Source organism: Phyllostomus hastatus, unplaced genomic scaffold, assembly GCF_019186645.2.
Source record: "Phyllostomus hastatus isolate PE091 unplaced genomic scaffold, TTU_PhHast_1.1 phas_contig_29, whole genome shotgun sequence".
Lineage (NCBI taxonomy): Eukaryota > Metazoa > Chordata > Mammalia > Chiroptera > Phyllostomidae > Phyllostomus > Phyllostomus hastatus.
Window position 1 is genome coordinate 46,299,244 of NW_025333835.1, and position 20,566 is coordinate 46,319,809.

Consider the following 20,566-nt stretch of genomic DNA (forward strand, 5'->3'; position numbering starts at 1 on the left):
TTCACACTAAATATACTGTCCTTTTAACTGCAGAGAAACTCGGTACTGAGCATGTGCGATGGAAAGAAAGCTGGCAAATGTCAGTGTGGATAATGGGTGAAAAAAAGGCATGAGGGGGTGGGGCATCTCAATCAAGATTAAAACGAAACTGATAAAGCAGCATATGGACTGGATAACAAATCAAAAGCATGTTTATCCACCGAAGGAACTGGTTAATGGAGACCGCCAGCACGTTGCCATGGAAACACTGACTGTTGAGCTGCACCATCTCATACCTTATCCAATACATTCCTGGTTGTTGGTAGTAGTCCAGAGACCCTGATCTCTTGATGGTAAACCCGTGGTCCAGCTGAGCAGAGAGAAACGGGGCAACTCAGTGGGTCGACATTGTGCTAAAGGGCTAAGACTCCACGCCAAGCTGTCCTCCGCGGCGGGCTGCATGTGGGTGAGCAGTGGCCACGCCCCTTCTGCGGGGCGACTAGCTAATGGGCTAAGTCTGCACGTTGAAAAGAAAAAGGCGAGAAAAGACACTAATCCCCTCATGAATACTTGAGGGCCATTGGTTAGGGAAAAAAAAAATCTAATACGTCAAGTAAGTTTTTGAATGTACATTTAACAATATCCTCTCGATTTCAAAAGACATAAACACCTCTGCGTAGTCTACAGAATGGAAAATGCTTTACAATGAGATCAAGCACTGAGATCAGCTCGAGCCACCCACGGGAGAGCAGGCTGGGCTCCCGAGAAACTCACCCCCTCGGGCTCCAGCTGGAGGGCTTGGTAACCGTGAAATAAAAGGTGAACAGAATCAGGTTTGGCGCCCCCATAGCCACAGCTACTTGGTTTTCCTCTTTGAGGAGTTAATCCTTAGAAGCAGAGCTCCACTTTTTAAAAAAAATCAATTACATTTCTGCACTGAAAAGCTAGAACATAAAACAGTAATCTTGTGTACGAAAATACAGAAAGAAAAGGAAGAATCGTGTTCACTGCATATGAAAAACGCATACTGCAGGGGAGGGCTTGTGGCTCCCGAAAGGGATCCCGGTCACTAGCAGACAGGGTGCGGTCTCCGAGGGGTTTCTCCCCGAGTGGGGTGCTGGCCTGGGAGGAGATAAGATAGCCCCCCTGTCTGACAGTCATCTTCACGCTGTGTGGCTGGACACCCAACCCTGCTCGGAGCCTTTGGTGCTCTGATTACAGATCAGGCTCTCCCAGCGTCCACAAAACAGCAGTGTGGGATTTCTGTCTTGCTTAGAACGCACGTTTTATTTTTTTGAGAAGGAAAATGGAAGTACCCACGGTGTTTGGAAAGGAGGCGCGAATCCCTCCGCAAGGGCGGCCCCTGCGTACCTAGCTCTCTGCTGCCACCTACAGGCAGCACGGCCCGCGACGCCGCGCCCGGCAGCGCCCCGCACCAAGGTCGCTCCGGACGGAGCTTCCCAGAACCACAATTACTTGCGCACTGATTAGTATGGATTTGCTCCATTAGACCGAAATGCTCTGTTTGCATGAGCAAAATGCAAAAGAAGGACTTTAAAGCATTTTGAAAGTTATTGGTTAAAATAATAAACAGCGTTAAATGAGGAAAAATAAATTGGAGCTGACATCTTAGTCATCGGTTCTTCATCAAGCCGGGCAAATCTAATAATGCCTCCCTCCCCTCCCTCAGCTCTCGAGAAGTCCACCGTTAAAATGTCATCTCTAATTCCATTTTATGTCTATAAATTGCATTTTAATAACCTTTTGTTTCCCCTTCCCTGTTCTGTTTTTTTTTTTTTTAATCCCCCAACTACTGGCGAAGGGAGCAGAGAGACAATGGAGCCTTTCTGATAGGCGGAGTGTTGCGCTTGGAGACACAGCGATGGGTCTCCCCCTCTTCCCGCTGCCTGACCTGCGAGTCAGGGCACCTTGTCTCCCGGGAGCCTCCGGCTGGTAATTACTCTCCCCGCCAACTCCAGGACCTCTCGCCACCCTGATATAAAGTTATCATCTGTCCTTGCTTTGGCCTTAATAATGGAGGGGGTGGGCGGCGGAGGAGAAGGAATCCCCACCACCAAAAGCACTCCAGCTCGGAACCACGAGTGCTTATTCAACGACACTCGTGTCATCGGTGACACCCGTGTCTCGAGTCTGTTTGCTGTGGCAGCTGGCTCTTTCTTTCTTTGTCCCTCTAAGGAAGAGACAGTGTCATAAATTCCTTTCTAAGCATTATTAATCTCCAGTAGGTAGACTGGTTTCTAACTGAAGAAAGAGAAATCCCAGTTAAAGACTAATGATTGGATAGTTGATTTCCTGACAAAACAGGCAGATAGAGACTACGTTCTAAATAGTATGTATTTTTTAATGTTAAAGGGTGTGTATAATTTCCAACACCCTCAGTCCTAGGACGGAGGCAGTTTAAAATAAAGTGCAGTACTTGATACAGCTTCTGGGAGGGCATACGTGGCCCTGAGGGGAAATTCTGTCTGCGGAAGAATGATGCTGACACCAGTTTTCTCTGTGTCTATCAAATAGGAGCCGTTCCAGCATTGCGTTAATTGCAGGAATTTCTACCATGGGGGTGAATTAATAATCATATGGCATCGTGAAATTGTCCAATGGTCTTTACGGATGCAGCGTTCATGATGCTTACTTCTCCTGCCTACCCCTTGGATTCTGCCTCCCAGCCGAACAGCGTTCCTTTGCGGCTGCGCTTCAGCGGGACTTGAAATGTCACCTGATTCCAAGGCTGCTTTCTCCTGCGGTGGCCCCCCAGGGACTTAGTTTTTGCTCCCTCTAGGAACGGGAGCATTGTCACAGAATATGAACTGACTTCACCAGGACTATTCCAGAAGTCGATAACAAAGGCAGCTAGGATGGCCAGCTTCTGATGTCCAGCCCCGCCCTGGGCATGGGGGCGCCCCAGGGTCTCGTGGAGGGTGTGGACACTCACAGGGGGCGGGGGGGGCAAAGCGATCTGGAAAGACAGGTCAAGTGCGGATCTGACGGCAGTGCGGTGCCTCCAGAAACAGCTCTGAAATTTACAGAGCCTCTCTCTTCCGGGCCTGAAACATCCACCCCAACAGTGGGCGTGTGGGTTGTGCTTCAGAGTTGACAAGGCTCTTTCAGACACTTCTCCACAAAGTTAATTATTTTGTGTCTCTGTTAGGTCGATCATTATTTTAAAAAAAATTTGTCGTGGATAAAGAAGATTAAGCGTGCCACTGATGCATAACTCAGCATCACAAAGCCCATTTTACAATTTATAAGTCTATTACCAGTTTGTGCAGTTTCCATGGAAACGTGTTAGGGATGATCTCGGAAACTGCACTGAAAATGGCCCAATCATGCTATTTCGGGAAAATAAAATCAGGGGACCTTTGATCTTCAAATACCAATTAGAGTCTTTGCAATCTGCGTGGATGAAGTTTTAACAAATAGTAGGAGTTTGGTTTTGGAATTCACCCAGGTGTGCCACGAGCCAGCCTTCCCCTCACACCTGTGTCACCTGTGCATTGGGAACCCCTCATCACTACGAGACTCCCAGAACACCTTGAACGCACCATCTCGGAGCAGCCGTGGCAAATTTAACCAAAGGCCAATTAAGATTAAAAAAAAAAAGAAAGAAAGAAAAACCCAAACCGGCACCAGCGGCGGGCAAGCAGCCTCGCTGGCGCTGGGAGCCCTGCGCGGGGCGGGAAAACAGCCCTTTTCAATGGACAAGCGTGCTGGCAGCCCGTTCCCGAGAAACCGTGGCGTGCGAAGTTTCGGAACAGACGTGCGTCTCGGATGAAGGATGAAAACAGAGTGTCTGGTTGGGTGGCCAATCACCACGAGACAGTGACCGTCAAAAATTACTGATTGAGCATGAGCTGGTAACAAAGAATGCTGACGATCTAGGAAGACAGGAAGGACGATGGACTTCTACACTGAGTTCCCTGAGAAAGGGCCGGAGAGAGAGGGCAGGGAGGACGGCTGGGCACGTGAGCCCCGAACCTCAGGAACGCGTCCCGTCTGGCACGGTCGGGCGTGCGCAGCACATGGCTGTGGTGCCCTGGTGACTCGCTGTGGGAAGGGTTCTCTCAAAAAACATGCAACGCAGACCGTACATGGACGTGCATGCATGCATGCATGCCCCCTGCGACATCTGGAAGCCCCTGCTGAGTATCTGCACCCCAAACCGGGGCGCGGCTGTCTCGAATCTGTCCCTTACATACGTTTAGCTCTACCGACAGCTCCAGCACAACCGAAAGAGCAAAAATATAAGAACACCGTAAATGTAGCTAAATTATTCAGTATCGCCGGTGAGCACGACGTACTGTTTGAGCAGCACAAAAACTTTTCAACATTCGACAACATAGTGTCTAGTTTCTTTGTTTAGGGAAAAAAAAAAGCAGCTTGAGTGATTCCACCTCACCCAGGCCGTTGAAAAACAGGAAGTGATTCAAGACGAGTAATCTGGGACCTGAATATATTTACTCTAGAATATGACACCAGGAAGTATGCGGTTTCATTATTTCTCTGCCCAATTTAATCTTTGCCTAGAGCTGCTCTCAGGTTGCAGGCAGTGTGTGTCTGCATGGAGAGAACAGGAAAAAAAAATAGAGAAAACCTCACGCAGCCGCCTCCATATAAAATGGTAAACGCTAAAAGACTTTCAACTTTAAAAAAACGAACTTTCTAAGGAGCCAGACGCCGTGATGGCTGTGGGTGCTCACAGCCACCCGACTCCCCTGAAAATCTCACTGCGTGCGCGTCCTGTGCTGTGTCCGCTTTCCCCTGGGTCTCGCGCCCCACCCCACGGGGCCCCGATTCCCTCTGCAGTGTCGTCCGGTTCAGCGCCCCCTCCCTCCCCCACCCTGGCAAGCGGGCACTCTGCGCTCCCCTCCGCGGGGCCCTGACCTTGGCATCGGCACACCGTCCAGGGCCGGGGAGGTTTGCTGCTTTAAAACAAAAAATACATCATGGAATTCACAGGAAGTGCAAGACACCCTGGAGGTGTCAGATAATGAGGTGCCCCTGTGGGAACTCATCAGCAGAAACCACGGGACGCGTCTCAGCCCTGAGCTGCCTGGGTGCTGTCTGGAGACACGGCCCATCCCGCCGCGTCCGGGGCCGCCTCCCGAGGGAGGGAGGCCGCGCGCTCACGGAGCTGGGGTGGGTATTTCAGATGCTTACTGCTAGGACGGAGACGCCCGCTGCTGTGCTGTTCGGTTTGGGGCCGGTGTTGAAATGCTTCTTGATCTTCCCAGCAACCGACAGCTGATGCTCGCTTTCCGGGAGGCCGTCATCCTGGGGTGGGGGCGCGGGGAGGGAGGGACGAAAGAGGGAGACAAAGAAGAAAAAAATGAGATACATGGGAAATGAGGCCAAGATCCGCTGGTAACAAACAGGCAGCGATCTTACAAGCCCTGAGATTTCAGGGAGGAGCCGGCCGGCGTCTCCCCATCGCACACACTGTTGTTGTTGTTGTTGTTGTTGGGAGCACGCTCGGCCGCCGCCCTGACGTTCGTTTGTTGCGCCCGCTGACCCCCCCGAGTCCTGCCCCTAAACAAACATTGTTGCCTCTTTTCCGTTTCTAGTAAAGTCATGTTCAGCCATGGTTCTAGGGATGCATGACAAAGAGCAAGTTAATCCAGACAACAACAAAAATCAGTGTAAACACCGTTTTGTTTTTTTTCCTGACCCAAGGGTTTTATCCCCTCTCCCCACCACTCGGACCCGAGGGCGGGGGACTGACAGGCGCGGGCTCCCGCCGGGGCCGCCCAGTGAGCCCAGCCTGGTCCCCGAACTCCTCGGTCAGCCACGCCCCGCCCCGGGGCTGTCCCCGACAGCCTCCCACGCAGAGAGTTCCCCCGCAGGTTTCCAGCCCTCCCGGCGGCCCCCCTGTCCCCTGTGACTCGGACACAGTCCCCCCTGCGGCCGGCTGGAACCCAGGCCTGGGCGCTGGGCACCGCGGTGCGCGCTGCAGGGGGCGGGTGGCTGTCCGCATGTGCTGCGTGTCGCCGGAAGGACCGTCGCCCGAGTCCTCAGCACGTGCCGTCACTCGCTGGACCTCGGCGACACCTCTGCCCGGTCTGCGGAGCCCAGAGGCTGTGGATGGAGAGTCCGGGGTCTGTCCCTCCCTCTGCAAACCCGGGTTCCGAGCAGGACTCGGCTGCTGCTCCCCTTCCTCGCCCGCGGGCGGCCTGCGAGTGCTCGGCCCCGCCCAGGCAGGCGAATCTGCCGCGGTTCACGCGTGTCGCCTGTGCCCCTGAGCCCCTGGACACTCGGCCTGGGGCCTGCTCCGTCTTCCAGCCTCCGGCTACTCGTTTAGAGCAGCGGCGGGCGGGGCCCTACGGCCGCGGCGAGAGCTGGGGGTGAGCCCAGGGCGGCTGCGGGGGCGCTGCGCCCAGGCGTGCGGCCTGCGCTCCTTCTTCCGAGTCACCTGCTGCCGAACGCCCCCCCCCAGGACGCACGACCCACTCCGACGGTCCGTCTGTGAAGTCCTGACGCCCTTTCACTGGGCGCATCTGCCCCGCTTATGTCCTTTGGTGCCGGGGGATTCCGTCTGTGCATAGAACCATACGCATCAACTCCGAACTCTCGCTCTTTGTTCGCCGTCTTCCTCGCCGGCTGCCGTCCTTGACAGGCGGACGCGCTGGGCTCCCTGCTCCGCACGCCGTGCGTTCCTCGTTTAGGGTATTCCCGCACGGATTTGTCAGCGGCCATGGCAAGGACCAGGGACGATGCTTACTGAGTCCCACCCGAAACCAAATCTAGAGGAAGGGGGCTTTCCGACGATGCGCGGGGTGAATTCAAAAGTTTAAAAAATTCCGTGTCGGGGACCGAGGTGGAAATGGGATGAGAGCCAATGAGGGTGCGGTGGGGTGATGCTTGCGGGGGGGGCAGAAACGGGCTGGCGACGTGGCTGCCGTGCCAGGGAGGGCAGGCAGGGTGGGCGAAGGAACGCTCTGGGACCACCAGAGACCCCCGCAAGCTAAGCGGGAGACACAGCGTGGGCGCGCCTGGGCAAACCACAGCGCAGGCCAACAAGACGAGGCGGGGCCGGGCAGTGCAGCCCTGTGGACGCCCAGAGGCGCAGAAGGAGCTCGGCCGGCAGGGGACCGGCTCTCAGTTGCGGGCAGCCAGCGCGGCGGCTTCCGGCAGGACCGGGCCCGGGCCTGGGCCTTGGTGGTGGGGGCGCGGTGACGGGCAGAGAGCGGGGCAGGAGAGGTGCGGTGCGCAGGTGCGTGAGCGGGAAGCCACAGGTGTGTTTGCCCGACGGCGAGTCCGCCAGCTCACCTCTGCGTCGGAGTTTATGGGGGAGAGGAAGCGGAAAGGCCAGGAAAAGACCGGCTACAAGGGAGCCCCCGAAGATCCGAAGACTAAAGCCTGCGTCTCCGTCAGGAACACGGTGGTGCCCCCAGTAGGAGGGGGTACACAGAGGCAAGTGTGGCGGCCCCCGCCCTCTCCCCAGATGATGTCCGGGAAGGTTCCCCGTTCCCGGCTCCGCTGGTGGGAGGGAGGCCCCCGGTCGTCACGAAGGGTGAGGACCGTGCCACCCAGAGTGTGAGACTCAAGGGCGAACTCAGGGGTGTGGGCAAAGCATTTCTCTTTTCAGTGGTGGGATCGCAGGCCCTTGGAATCTAAGGGAGAATTTCGGGAGAATTTAAACGTTCGACAAGGGATGAAATGATGCACTCTTACTGAAAGCCTCACCAATATCGGCCTCACATGCCTGGCGTGGCTTGGGGTGCTGCCTGAATGAAGGGGGGCACGGGTGGGCTCCACCCCCAAGACCGCAGGGGTGCTTCTGGTCACCCCTTCTCAGTGGAGTTCTAGGCCACCTCGGGCAGAGTGACTCGCCCACGCTTTCGCTGACAAAGAAGCAGGTGGAAGAAGGGTTTGCTCATCCAGACAAAACCACCCAACAGCAAAGGCCTCGAGCGTGGGAGTGGTCTCGGGACGGGAAGCAGGACGAAGGGGCTGGGTGGAGGGGGACCCAGCCGTCTGCCCTGGGGAGTGGGGCGTCCCTCATCTCCGAGGGAAGAAGAAGTGAGAAAGGGGGAGGCTGATTTGAGGGGCCGGGGAGCGGAGTCAAAGGAAATGGCAGGGGGAGGAAGGCCCCGTCGGGTGGCCCTGTGCTAACGCTGTGCGCGCACGGTCTCCCCAGCGTCCAGGTCGGCCTCTATGTGCGCCACCGTGGTCCCACTCCGCAGATGCGCAGACTGAGGCCAGCGAGGCTAAACACTTCGCTCGGAGCCACGCAGCTGGAGTGCGGCTGCGTCGGGACCAGCCCAGGTGTGGAACTTCTGTGCGACCCTCAGCGGGACACCTGCTGCCAGAGGGCCCCCTCGTGTTAAACGTCGGGACTTGGGGACATTGCGGGTCCCTGATGGAAGCGGCACGGCAGTGAGGGGAGGGAGGGTGGATTGGGAGCTGAAACAAACAGAAGGTTTGCACAGGCCCGAATGGAGGCTGGGAAACATTTGAATGGCCGTCAGGAGACGGCAGCTAGAAGCTTCTACGCCAAGGAGAGACCTGGCGCCACTCATCAGAGATGAGGCGACAACGTGACCTGGTCGGGGTGGGAGCTGGAGAATCCACACGGGGCCGCCCGGCTGACACGGGCGGACGGGCGCAGGCCCTGGGCCGGGCAGCCCTGTCATCGCGCAGGCCACGCTGAACAGCCTGGGCACCACCACGGAGACAGCACAGGGGCGGGGTTCCCCAGAGCGCCCGACCTCAGGGACCAGGGAGCTGGACGCGGCTGCTCCGCCTGCCTCCTCCTCACTCCCCACCGTCACCACCGCCCCCAGCAGCCCCCTGTCCCCGAGCTGTCCCCAGCCAGCTCTTGAGCCAAGAGCTGGTTTTCTGCCTGCCCTCACAGTGGACTTTGTCACCCCTTCCCCGCCCTGTCCTGGTCTGGGTCTTCTGTCAAGGCCCCTAACAACCCCCTTAGCCTTGGGGCCCCGGCGGCTGGGCCGCCGGCTTTACACTCAGGGAAGGGTCCCCTTCCCTGGGTCACGAGTCCTGGCGAAGCAAGGGTGGGCGGGGGGGTGGAGGGTGGGGGGGAGCAGCCCTCCCGAGTCGTCCGAGGTGGTGTGGCGCTCAGAAGTCTGGAGACCTTTCACTGGGGTCACTATTCCCAGGGAAAGAAGGAGGTTCAGCCGGAGCAGGGGACTCGTGCGCACACTCGCACACACTCGCACTCGCCGCAGCAACCGCGGGGTCTGCGGGGTGAGGGTGTCAATTCCGAAGGCTGCGGCAAGCGCAACTGGAGTAACAGACACCAACAGCTGGCGCTGCCGGGACCTGCTCTGCACCTGAGGCATGCGGGCTGACGACGGAGGTTTCGCTGATGCACTGTCTTGCGTCAATAAAATAAATAGGGCCGTTAAAAACGTACATTTTATACATACATCTTTATCGCCATTATTCCGAATAGATCATGTGCCAAAAATGTGCTATGAGTTTCCCAAACGTGACGAACCTGGAAGCGGGTTACAAATAGCCCTCGTATTATTCCCATACGCTCTGGTGTGCAGTTTCTGGGAGTGGCTCCTTGTTTGACACGGGCTGGTTTTGGTTTGAGGTTAGCGGGTTTTGATTTAGAAATTCCCATCCACCACTTGACAGAGCATTGCAACTGACAGGAACAAAATGAGTTTGCAAAGTGGAAACGAGCTCTCCCAGCTGTCTGCAGGAGACCTGGACTCCTGGTCTCCGCCGCTGCTCGCTGCTCGGGTGGATGTGGGGGAGGCGGCCTGGGGAGGGGGTGGGGGCTCCGACAAGAAGACACTCAGAGGCGTGAGCCCCGCCCTCTCCTTAGGGAGAACTTTCTGGGCGTCGTGCTCCGGAAAACCCTCCCCGCCCTCCCCGCAAGGAGTTTTGTTTTTGGATCCCGGGTCTGGTTTTCGGTCTGTTCATGGCAGACTCCATTATTAGTATCTGTAATTGTATGAGAACCGTGGCAGCCGCAAGCACTTTAGCACCAGAATATTCCGAATTAGTTTTAAACAACCCCCAGGGCGCTGGAGCGGCGGTCCCCGACAGCGGCTCCAGCTCACGTCCCCTGGACGCGTGCTCGCAGTCGCCAGCTGCACAGCACCCCAGAGCTTGGGACGCCCCTCAGCGGGGCCCCACGCTCCCTCTGGGCCTGCAGTTCACACGGCCCTGGGGGAGAGCACGTGAGTCAACGAGCACCTGCCTGGGAGGAAGGAGAGGACCCGACGCCCCAGCAGAGAGTGGAACTGCGAGTCCTCGCTCCCCGTTCACGAATCCGGACAAGCGGTTTCATTTATCATGACGGCACCTCCGGGGTTCTACTTCCCAGCAAATTCCACCGACGCCAGAAGATGAATGTTTACATACTTTGGGGGGTAGGGCTGACTTTCATTAGCACAGAATATCTTGGTAGATTCTCCAGGCTCTTGTTTTTTCTTTTTCCTCAGTGTCATTGTCATCTTCTTCTTCTTCTTCTTTTTTTTAAAATATTTTAGCTTGGCAGTATTTTTTTCAAAAGAGTAGGCACGTGAGGTAAAGGAGGTAAATTAAAATGCGAAGGCCAGGAGGCTGAGAGGAGGCTGAAACCGGCAGAGCGACTGCACCTACTTCCGAACCCCGTCCTTTCCGCCCGGACAGGGGCTGCCGGCCTTGCTCTCCCGTTACAGTCGCCCGGGACTTCCGAAATTCTCCAGGCCCAGGTGCTGGTGCGGGCCAGTGACCCCAGAACCTCCAGGGGCAGAACCCCGGCAGCGGCCCGGTGCTAGAGACCCCCCTGAGCGCCACGCGAGAGTCCCAATTAGTAACAGTGGGGAGCAGACCGGGGGTCCACCGCAGACGCATGGAATTCACGCGCGGAGACGGCCCTGACCCCCGAGTGTCCGAGAGCAGTGTGGGCGAAGGCAGGCCATCGCCTGGACAGTGAAACTGCAACAACAGGAACGCGTCTGAAACAGTAACAGGCTAATGCTTTAACCCCACCGTGAACACGAAGTTAAGGGACTCAGCTTTCTCCCCCCGTCACCGGAATGTTCCAGACGTGGCATTGCCTATTCCAGTCTCCCATCCGGTGCGCCCGACTCCCTGGGGTTCTCCACTCGGTGAGTCGGAAGGTGTATGAACTCGGCTGGGACAGTTCCCGCTGGCGTTTTGCAGCTGCGTTCGGAGGAACCGGCTGTGGCGCTGGAGAACATCTGGTAACCCGCGTGATGGATGTGGGGCTTGAGGCCCACACGCACAGGATCATTTTTTCGGGAGGGGGTGGGGGGTCCTCCTCCCTAATCGAGCCCCTCCCACGCCAACTGTGATTCCAGCTTGCATTTCGTCCGCACGGGCGGGGCGGTGGAGGACAGAGGTGGGGCCTCGCTCAGACGCACGACTGTAAGGAAGATCACAGAGCCCTTGTCTTTAGGATTGTCTCCTCTGGCCCTTCAGCCGGCAACGCACAGCCGCCGGAGAGGGTGATTCTCTCCTCTCCACCTCGCAGACGGGAAAACAGGCTAACGGAGTGCCCGACCCGCGCTGACGCAGGCGGGGGTGAGGGGCGCGCCTTCCTGAACCCACATTCTTCCCCTTCACACCCGGCTGGCCGGGCCCACGGCAGGACCTGCCTGGGTCACGGCGCTTCCCGGAGCGGAGCAGGGGCGCGGACCACGGGCGGCGGGTGGGGTTGGCACCCAGAGTGCGTGAGAAATCAGCAGGCGCCCCAAGGAAGCTCCCGAGTACGGTTAAAGCAAGTGGCTTCTGCTGACTGGTTTCCCGTGCGACGGCCCTGCGCTGCGTCTCAGAGAGGCCGCCTTTCCAGCGCCAAGGGGCACCGGGGGAAAAGGTCGTGCCGCGAGCAGCCGGGAAAATGAGGATGCATGTGCCCGGGGAAGAGCCTTCCGACGACCTCCTTAGGGCTCCCGCAATTATTTTCTTTTTTATTTTTCAATTACAGCTGACATTCGATATTGTTTCCTCTAATTGGGCTGGCTTTCCGCCGTAGGTAGCGTCCCCTGCGCTCATCAGACATAATTTGATCTCCAAATGCGAAATGTCTTGTTAAATGGACTGGCTTTGGAGTTCCTAATTTATTTATTTTGATTGCTTGGTTGTTCATGTGTTGTACTCGGAGACCTCCACAAACACGCGGTGCTGGCTGTGAAAGCCCGTATGTACACTACATAGTTATTATGTTGTAGAGAAAACAAAATAGTTTTCTCATTTAGTTACTACATGAGAACATCATATCACTTCAAAAATTAAGCACTTTATATATTAAGTATTTAAAAGTGGTGGTTTTTTTTTTTGCCCAAATCATCTATTTTTCCCTTCAAATTAAACAGAGGGTAGTCTTTCATTGGGAGTCTCCCGAATATCTCCCTAAATGTCACCCTTGCCTTTGATACATGTTTTTAGGGGATCGGAACGGGGAACTGAAACGAGCGGAAACCGCGGCCGCACAGCGGGCTGTGGACGCAGCGCAGTGGGACCGCGCGTGCGGGGTGCGCGCGCAGCCGGCCGAGAACGCAGAGGTTCCCGCGGAGACGCGCGTGTGCGCCGCCCCAGGAATACGAGCGACGTAGTCTTGCGAAGATAACAGCCAGAAATCTTCTGTTTTTTTCTTTACCACCCCCCCTGCCCCCCTGAGCAGTCATGGGGTTTGGAATCAGGGCAAGGAACGGCGTGTTGTCGGTGGCATTCCAGCCCCTCGCCTGCGTGGACGAAGTTGCTCGCGGCCACAAGGTTACCTTACAAAGCGTACTGACGTCCTGCTGGACCCGCCCACTGGACCCCTCGTCCCCAGCCCCACCCCCAGGACCGAGCTGGCCGTGGGGACAGCCCTTCCACACTGCGCCCCCATCTGGTCGCATCAGACAGAGCTCCGCAGGGCGGGCCCACTCAGTATCGGGCCTCCGACGACAATGCACCGGAAACATCTAAGACACGTCTATGCATCTCTTTCCTCTCTAGCCCTTTCTAAGCCTGCAAATGCCACTTTCCAAACCCAGGTTTCCGGGTTATTCACTGTGGCCACAGGCTCAGTCTTTCTAGGGTAACCGGGCAATTTGTGGGCCACGGTCTTTCCGATGGCGTGCCTGTCAATCAGAACCAACTGCTCCCACCAGGGAAGCTGTGTGCGTCTCTTCCAGCCTGTGCAGCCAAGGCAAAGGTGCCGTGCACGGCCCCGGTGAGCGCTCTGGGAAGGTTGCTCACCTGTATGAGCCGTCATTATAATGATGACGGTGGACACAGCAATGCTGAGGGAGGGGGGACACGGCGTGGGCGGAGCACTTGGACGCACATGGGCTTGGAGGTGGGTGCCTCGCTGGGAACTGTGGTCAGGGACAGACGTAAGCGACTTCGGACAAGTCGCCCAGCGTGACCTCAGTCTCCTCACCTGTAAAGTGGGTACAGCGGTACCCACCCTGGCCATCTTGGCGGCCATTACCAGGCCCACGGGAGACGCTTCCCGACCTTCCCTACGTCATCGAAGAGGACAACTTTTGATGAGCACCTGGGGTACAGGCGAAGGTTGTGAGGCTGGGGGCGACCACTCTGGACCCCCGCTGCCCTGCCCGAGTCTCCCACAGGCTGAGGGGGTGCACACCTTTGCACACTTGTACACAACGGGGAAGCTCAGCTGGGGAAACATCCCTGAAACAAACCTTCGCTGTGCATCTAGACAAGGTCACACTCACACACACACACACACACACTCCTGTCCCTTGCGTCCCCCCGTCCCCCCCCGTGGGGTGAAGGGGGAGCAGGTTCCGCTGCGTGACGTGCTGGGGCCCAGCCCCGTGGCTGGGGAGGGGCAGACCCGGCCAGCACGAGACCCCACCGTCACGGCCGTGACCCCTCCCCCGGGGGTGTAGTCTGTCTCGACCCCGAGTTTCAGTCCTGCCTGACCCCCAGAAGTGAATTATGCTGGAAAATACCACCTGACCGACGGCCAAGGCGACAATTCAGAGATGTGGACCATTTCGTTGCCTTGGACCGCAGGCTGGACCACTCAAAGCCGCGGGGAAGCTGGCAGAACCGATGTCCGCCAGCCGACAGTCCCGGACCCGCCTCTGAAACCGGGGCTGGGTCCCCGACCACCCCCACCCCCGAGCCCCTGTGTCGCCCAGTCCGGCAGGAGGGACCACCGAGCCTGGTCACGGGCCTCCCCACGTGCCCGTGGGGGGTCACGGCCAGGTCGCACCGCTGCCGGGGAGAACAGAACCGCTGCGTGTGCGTCCGGCACTCACAAGAGGCGCACTGTGGGCATTTATCACTGTCATCGTTACTTTTCAAAACCAACCCTGTCGGTCGCTCGCAGGGCCAGGAACCAGCGGCCCTGCTCCGAAGAATCCCTTCACGGCTAAAGAGGCGTCGTCAGACCTGTGTGCGCGTATAATGGGGGGGTGGGGGGGACGCATCTGGGAGCTTTCAGAGCCGCAGCTGTCCACGTGCATGGCAGTGAGTCTGCATCGTAACGACAGCCCGGGCGGTCGGTGCGCGCCAGCCAGTCTGCGAAGAGCCACCTCGGAGAAGGGCTCCGAGGCGCAGCAGAGACCCCTGGGCCCCTTGTGTTTTGGGCAGAGAGGCTGCAGAAGCAGCGCCAACTCAGGAAACCTGCTCCGCTTGCGTGACGGCTTCCGCCCTACTCGGGGGGCCCCAGCAAGAGAGCTCCGGGGTGAGGCGGAGCGAGCGGGAGCCCCTCCCCGGCGGGAGGCCGTGTCCTCTGAGTCAGATGAGACGCTGCGTGCGAGCACCCATCAGCGGCAGGGTCGGCCCCCGCTGTCGGGGGACCCGTTAGGGTTCTGGCCTGCTCACTGGGGCGGGCGGGGGGGGGGTGACAAACACGGACGCAGCGTTCTCACGAGGAGGAGGGGACCGCGAGAGGAGACCCGCGGCCTGACGCCGGCGCATGGGAGTCCGCGCGGGGAAAGGAGGGAGCCACTTACGTTCACCCAGGGGTGCTCCAGGACCTGCACGGCCGAGAACCGCGGCTGCACGTCCACCAGCAGCATCATGGTGATCAGCTCCTGCAGGAGGGCACACGGACGGGGGGTTTGCCTCGCGGTCCCGGCCAGAGCCTGGGTGTTTGCAGGCACGCCCCCTCCGCGCTGCTTGGGAACGCCCTCGGTCTTAAGTACAGCGTCGGCTCAGCGGGCCCACCACTCCCTCGCACCTTCCGAGGTTAAAGGACGGGTGAACGTCTGGGGTTATCAACACACCGCTTGTCGTCGGGGGGAAGGAATAAGGTAAAACTGATAATAAAAGCGATGTAATAAAAATGGCTTTAGTGGAGAAGAGATCAATACACAAATTGCAGGATTAAAATTCCTGCCCGAGTCTGGGATTTTGCACTTTCAGAAACAGACTTCTAAATGAATTTCATAGAAAAGTTACATTTCCAAAACCCTTTGAACTCTCATTTTGGAAGCTGAAAGTAAAAAAAAAAATGTGTCTTTTTCTCTCTTAACTGCAAGGTGGCATACTTCAGTTTGGAAGAAAGTTATAAGAATAGACACAGAAGTGCCAACAGCCAGTTAGCAAAGCAGGAAACTATTTTTAGCAGCCAAAGAATTCTAAAGAGATCTGTTGAAATCACTTCAAACATTTCCAGATCCATCAACACACATAAAATAGAACTATTAAGCAGTAAGTGACTTAATGGTTCTGAAACTAATGAAACGTTCCCCTAAGCTCGAACAGACTTGGACCAGGAGAGCCCAGCTTGGGTCTGGACGCCGCCGACCCTGTCGTACACCTGTCCACTTTGTCACAAACTGGCCGGACGGGTGTGCCCTCGTCCCTCGCGTTCACGGGCCCCGCGTGCTGTTCCGTGATGGGGATGATGGATTTCTGCGGGAGTGAGTGTCTACCTTCACTGTCCCACTGGGCCAGGACGCGTTCAAGTAGCTACTGTGTGTGACGCTCTCTGCCAGGTGCCGTGGGGACAGTCCTGTCTGTGGGCGACTTCCAGACCTCGTGCGCATGGGTGATGGCACGTTGTGGAAAGACTTAGGCTGCCGAAGAGCCGCTCACGGGAGAAACCGCCCTCACCCCCGCCTCTGCGGCCGTGTCGCGGCCCCCTCCACCTGTGCGCCTCCCCCACGCCTCTCTCAGCCACCGCCCCCCGTCTTCCTCGGCCCAGAGGCGGGCCCCTGCACAGCTGAAGCCTATGAGAGCCTTGGGCCCCACATGCATCCTTTACCACGGAATGGGGCCAGAGTCTACTGTTAAACTGAACTCGTGCTCCGGACACAGCAAGAGAAAAGTTATATACACTGAAGGGTCAAAAGATAACTACTCTTCCACTTCAATGTTTCAAAGTAAGTCAATGCTTGGAGATACAAGTTTAAGGCATCCACCAAAACATTTTCTATGTTTTTTCTATCTCGGGGTTTGCTAGTATCTCAGGTAAGATTTCAGGTTTGCTTTGAGGTTGCTCTTTTGTTTAGTGGAGCAGAGCCGTGTCTGCCTTGTCACCGCCTCCTCTCAGCCCTGGCTGGCTTTCCGAGTCCAAGCTAAATCACAGCTTCCCCATGGTGTCTTGCTGGGTAATTTCAACCCATGTTCAGTTTTCTCCGCTTTGCGTGAAATTAACTGCTTAATTTGTCCATTCACTCATTCATTTATTTCTGTATTCACTCAACAGGCCCTGAGCACCAGTTATGTACTGGTCACTATGTAGGCAAAAAATGGTACAGTAATGAACAAAATAAACAAAAATCTTTGTCTTGACGGAATTTGCATTCCAGTGGGAAGAGGGAGAAAATAAATTACATAAATAAAACGTATCCACCAATCAGTATCTACCTAGAAGAGCAGACAGATGAAGAAAGGTAGGTAGCTGGTATACCAGATGGACACAAGGGTGTAAGCACTATGGAGAAACATAAAATGGACAAGGAAAATAAAAGGAGCCAGTAGGGTTTCAGAGCTGGGAACAGGGCGGTCTGAGAAAATGCACTGGGGAGATAAAATTAGGTCAAGACCGAGAGGAGCAGAAACAAGAAGCTAAGCAGAAATCCAAGGTGGGCTGAAGCTCAGGGTGGGTGGGGCTAGAGACTATCGTGACGCAAAGGGCAGGAGAACAGGGAGACAGAAGCCGGGGAGGTGGGGCCCCTTGGGAAGCTGGGAGGGTTATGAACAGATGACCTGATGACTGTGAATCTTAGGAAAAACTAGCAAGTACAGCTACAGTGTGTGCAGCGATCTTATCTGCTATATCATTTAGTCCGTGGTGAGCCCAAACAATAATCCCACTAAGACACACACAGGCTCCGAGGACGAGGGAGGGGCTGGAGACCCACCTTGGCAGAATCGGAAACATTATCCCAGTAGGGAGAGGGGAAGTCCACCTGCCCCATCAAGATCTGGTCAAAAAGCACCTCCTGGTCATCGCCGCTCCTGCTGGGATGAAGGACAATGGTGAGGAAAACCTAGGGCCAAGATGCCGCCCCAGGGGACGTCCCATCATCCTTGGGCATGGAGACCTGCCCTTCCTGTCGACGGGTCAAATGATTTTTACGCCACTCAGATGTCCGTAGGGAACAGGGTTGGTAAATTCAGACAGAATGAGTTTTCAGATTAAACAAAGAAGCTACATGGAAGGCATGTACATCAGCAGGGGAAAATGGTAGGCACAGTGAGGAACGTTCTTATTATCGTCTTTTCCTGCTGCCGGCCCTGAGTGCAAAAGCTGCGTGGACCATTCAGGGGCCAGAGACGGCCCCGCTGCGCTGACAAGCGGGGGACCACGTACCCGCGGAATGGAGGGAAGCCGCACAGCAGGATGTAGGTGATCACGCCGGCTGCCCAGATGTCCACCTTGAGGCCGTACCTGGAAGAGCCACGGATGTCGGAGTTGGCGAAGTCGGGCCGGGACAAACCCTGGGGCGCGGCGAGGCAGCTGCTTCTGCTATTCTCGCCGGACGCGGCGGGACACCCGCCAGCACACGCAGAGCCGAACCCCGCCGGCCCCAGGGAGAGCGCGCGAGGGCGGCGGAGCGGAACCAGAGCCTCGCGAAGGCCGTGAACGGGGGTCACGGCGGGCGCGGCCGGGCTCCGGGCAGGGATCGGTGAGTGGGGGGTTTCTGCCAAAGGGTTATCAGGCCCACCGGGCGAAGCGACCACGGGGGTTGGGGGGTGGTCTCTGCACACGGCACCGCCTGCTGTTCTCGTCCCCAGGGAGACCTGACGGCCACCCGTGTCCGCTTCTGTCAGTCCGAACATCCCTGACTCTGGGCTCAGTAACTGCTGCTCTGTCTCAACCAAGGCCCAACGGAGGCTTTCAACAAGACTGCAGCAACTGGCAGCTTCATTGGAAAAACAGAGAAAAAGCCTCCCACTTTCAAGTAAAAAAAAAAAGAAAGAGTTGAAGAGGCCTGGTCACTGATTCTGTCCGGGTGGGACCGGGGACCTCGTCTCTCTGGTCCGAGAAGCCGGCCAGCGGGTCCTCCGGCCAGCACGGCACGTCCGTGGCCGCGCGGGAAGCGCTTACCCGGTCTCGGCGATGATTTCCGGAGCCACGTAGGTCGGGGTGCCGCAGACCGTGTACAGGGGCCCGTCCACGATGGTGGCCAGGCCGAAGTCCCCCAGCTTCAGGGACTTGCTGCCGTCCTGGTGCTCGTACACCTGGGGGAGGGGCGACGAGAAACCACCTTCGCCCGGAGCTCGGGGGCGCGTCCCGGGCGGGACGAGGGGCCCCAGGGTTCACACTCACTGTCCCCCTCGCACACGCATCGGGCAGCCACGCGAGGGCGTTCACACGAGGACACCTCTCTTTAGGTCACCGCAGAAGGAGAAACGTGGGGGAGGACGAGCGAATGGAAACCCGCCGCATGAATCAGGGCGCGCTCAGACAGTGGGGAGGCAAACTCGGGTTGGCTGACACGCATCGCGTCTGGACGCGAGGACGGCAGGTTTCACACGGGTTAGCATGACACGCCCATTAAAGAAAATACGCGCAGAGGAAAACAAGAGAGACCACGGCGTGTCTGTCTCTGGGGAGCAGAACGAGGGGAGTTCTTTTGGGCTTATTTCAGCTGATGTTTCTACAATTAAAACTGATTTACACAACGCAATGAAATATGAAAGGTCTCTGGGGCAGTATCCCCAATATCCAAACACCACTTTATTTTATTACCACTCTATTTTAATATAAGAAGCTTTAGCCCTGGCTGGTGTGGCTCAGTGGATTGAGTGCCGGTCTGCAAGCCAAAGGGTTGCTGGTTCGATTCCCAGTCAGGGCACAGGCCTGGGTTGAGGGCAAGGTCCCCAGTAGGGGGCGCACGAGAGACAACCACACATTGATGTTTCTCTCTTTCTCCCGTCCCCTCTCTAAAAATAAATAAATAAAATATTTTTAAAAAATAAGCTTTAAAAATGAAATTCTTCAGTAATTGAACAGAAAAATCTACCTATGTTAAAATACTTTATTTTTAAAAACAAGCTGTGGAAAAGGGCATTAGCAGTTCGCTTCCCCTGCGGCAGTTTGCAGAGATTTATCAAGTGCGGAGTCGGCGCGCAGTCAGGCTTCCTCACCCAGGCAGTCAACGTCTCCGGCCCTTCCCCCAACGAACTGGGGGAAGGATACGTGTGACCAGAGGCCAGGGCGTCCACCGCTTTAGTTCTGGCCCAGCACCCAACCAGGTGAGTCTGCTCAGAAACGCTTCTCAAACAACTTCTACTGCGTCAAAGAGAAGGTCAAAGGGCACCCAGAACCCCGACCCAGTGCCCTGCGCTGGGACCGGCAGGCCCAAGGACAGAACAGGACCGCGCCAGGCTGCTATCCCCAGCAAACGCAGAAGGCGCCGCCGGGAAACAAACGGTGACGCTTCCCAAGGATCGGGTGGCCAAAAAGCCTGTCGTGTTTTTTCCGTACGAGGGCTCCAGCAGCCGTAGTCGTCTGTGACTTCATTCGACACAATTTGGTTAGACTGCATTGTGGCAGCTGTCATGTCGGCGTGCATTTTAAAAAACCCTATCGACACTGGTGAATGTTTATGAGGCCATTTTAACACTGAAGGTGGAGGAAGATGGGCAACATTTTCAGCTTTATTGTGCTTTACGATTTCCAGAAAGGTAAAAACACAAGTGACACGCCAAAAAAGATTTGCGCTGTGTGCGGAGAAGGTGCTGTGACGGGTCGAACCTGTCGGAAGCGGTTTGTGCAGTTTCTCGTCGCTACTGACCCTGTGGCCAAGCCACCCTCTGCTGTGGGCTGTCTGGTGCACTGGGGGGTGCTCAGCTGCACCCCCGGCCTCTGCCCACTGGAAGCCAATAGCAGGAAACAGCCGACACACTCAAAATACTCAAATCAGTAAAGTTACGGGTGAAGATGAAAAATGTCTTTTCTTTTACGGGAAGCACGTAACGGACTTTTTGGCCAACCCAACGCAGCGGAATCCTCCTTCCGACGGGGTGTGGCCCTGTGCTCCTCCCCCGCCCCAATGACCAAGCTGTGGCCCGGCCCACTTGCTACGGCCGTGGGAACCTCCTGCACAGCCGGCCCGTCTCTGCACAGCAGGAGCGCCCTGCCATGCCCACACAGCGCCCGTCCGCCTGCCTTCGGAAGACTGGACGGACTTCTCACTGCACGGCAGCCTCCGTGCGGGTG

At 56.8% G+C, this 20,566-nt stretch overlaps 1 protein-coding gene across 6 annotated transcripts in view; it reads right to left on the minus strand.

Annotated features, from left to right (window-relative positions):
• DCLK1 (doublecortin like kinase 1) overlaps window positions 1-20,566 on the minus strand; it is a 227,670-nt gene that overhangs the window by 17,812 nt on the left and 189,292 nt on the right. For 5 of the 6 annotated variants that reach the window (XM_045838918.1, XM_045838916.1, XM_045838920.1 and 2 more), the window contains 5 exons: window positions 18,449-18,582; window positions 17,711-17,788; window positions 17,259-17,355; window positions 14,901-14,981; window positions 5,158-5,271 (listed from right to left, as the gene is read on the minus strand). In XM_045838918.1, coding sequence (XP_045694874.1) covers window positions 5,158-5,271; window positions 14,901-14,981; window positions 17,259-17,355; window positions 17,711-17,788; window positions 18,449-18,582 — 504 coding nt within the window. Of the gene's footprint in view, window positions 1-275; window positions 350-5,157; window positions 5,272-14,900; window positions 14,982-17,258; window positions 17,356-17,710; window positions 17,789-18,448; window positions 18,583-20,566 lie in introns of all 6 variants that reach the window. The other variant, XM_045838919.1, reaches the window with a different exon arrangement.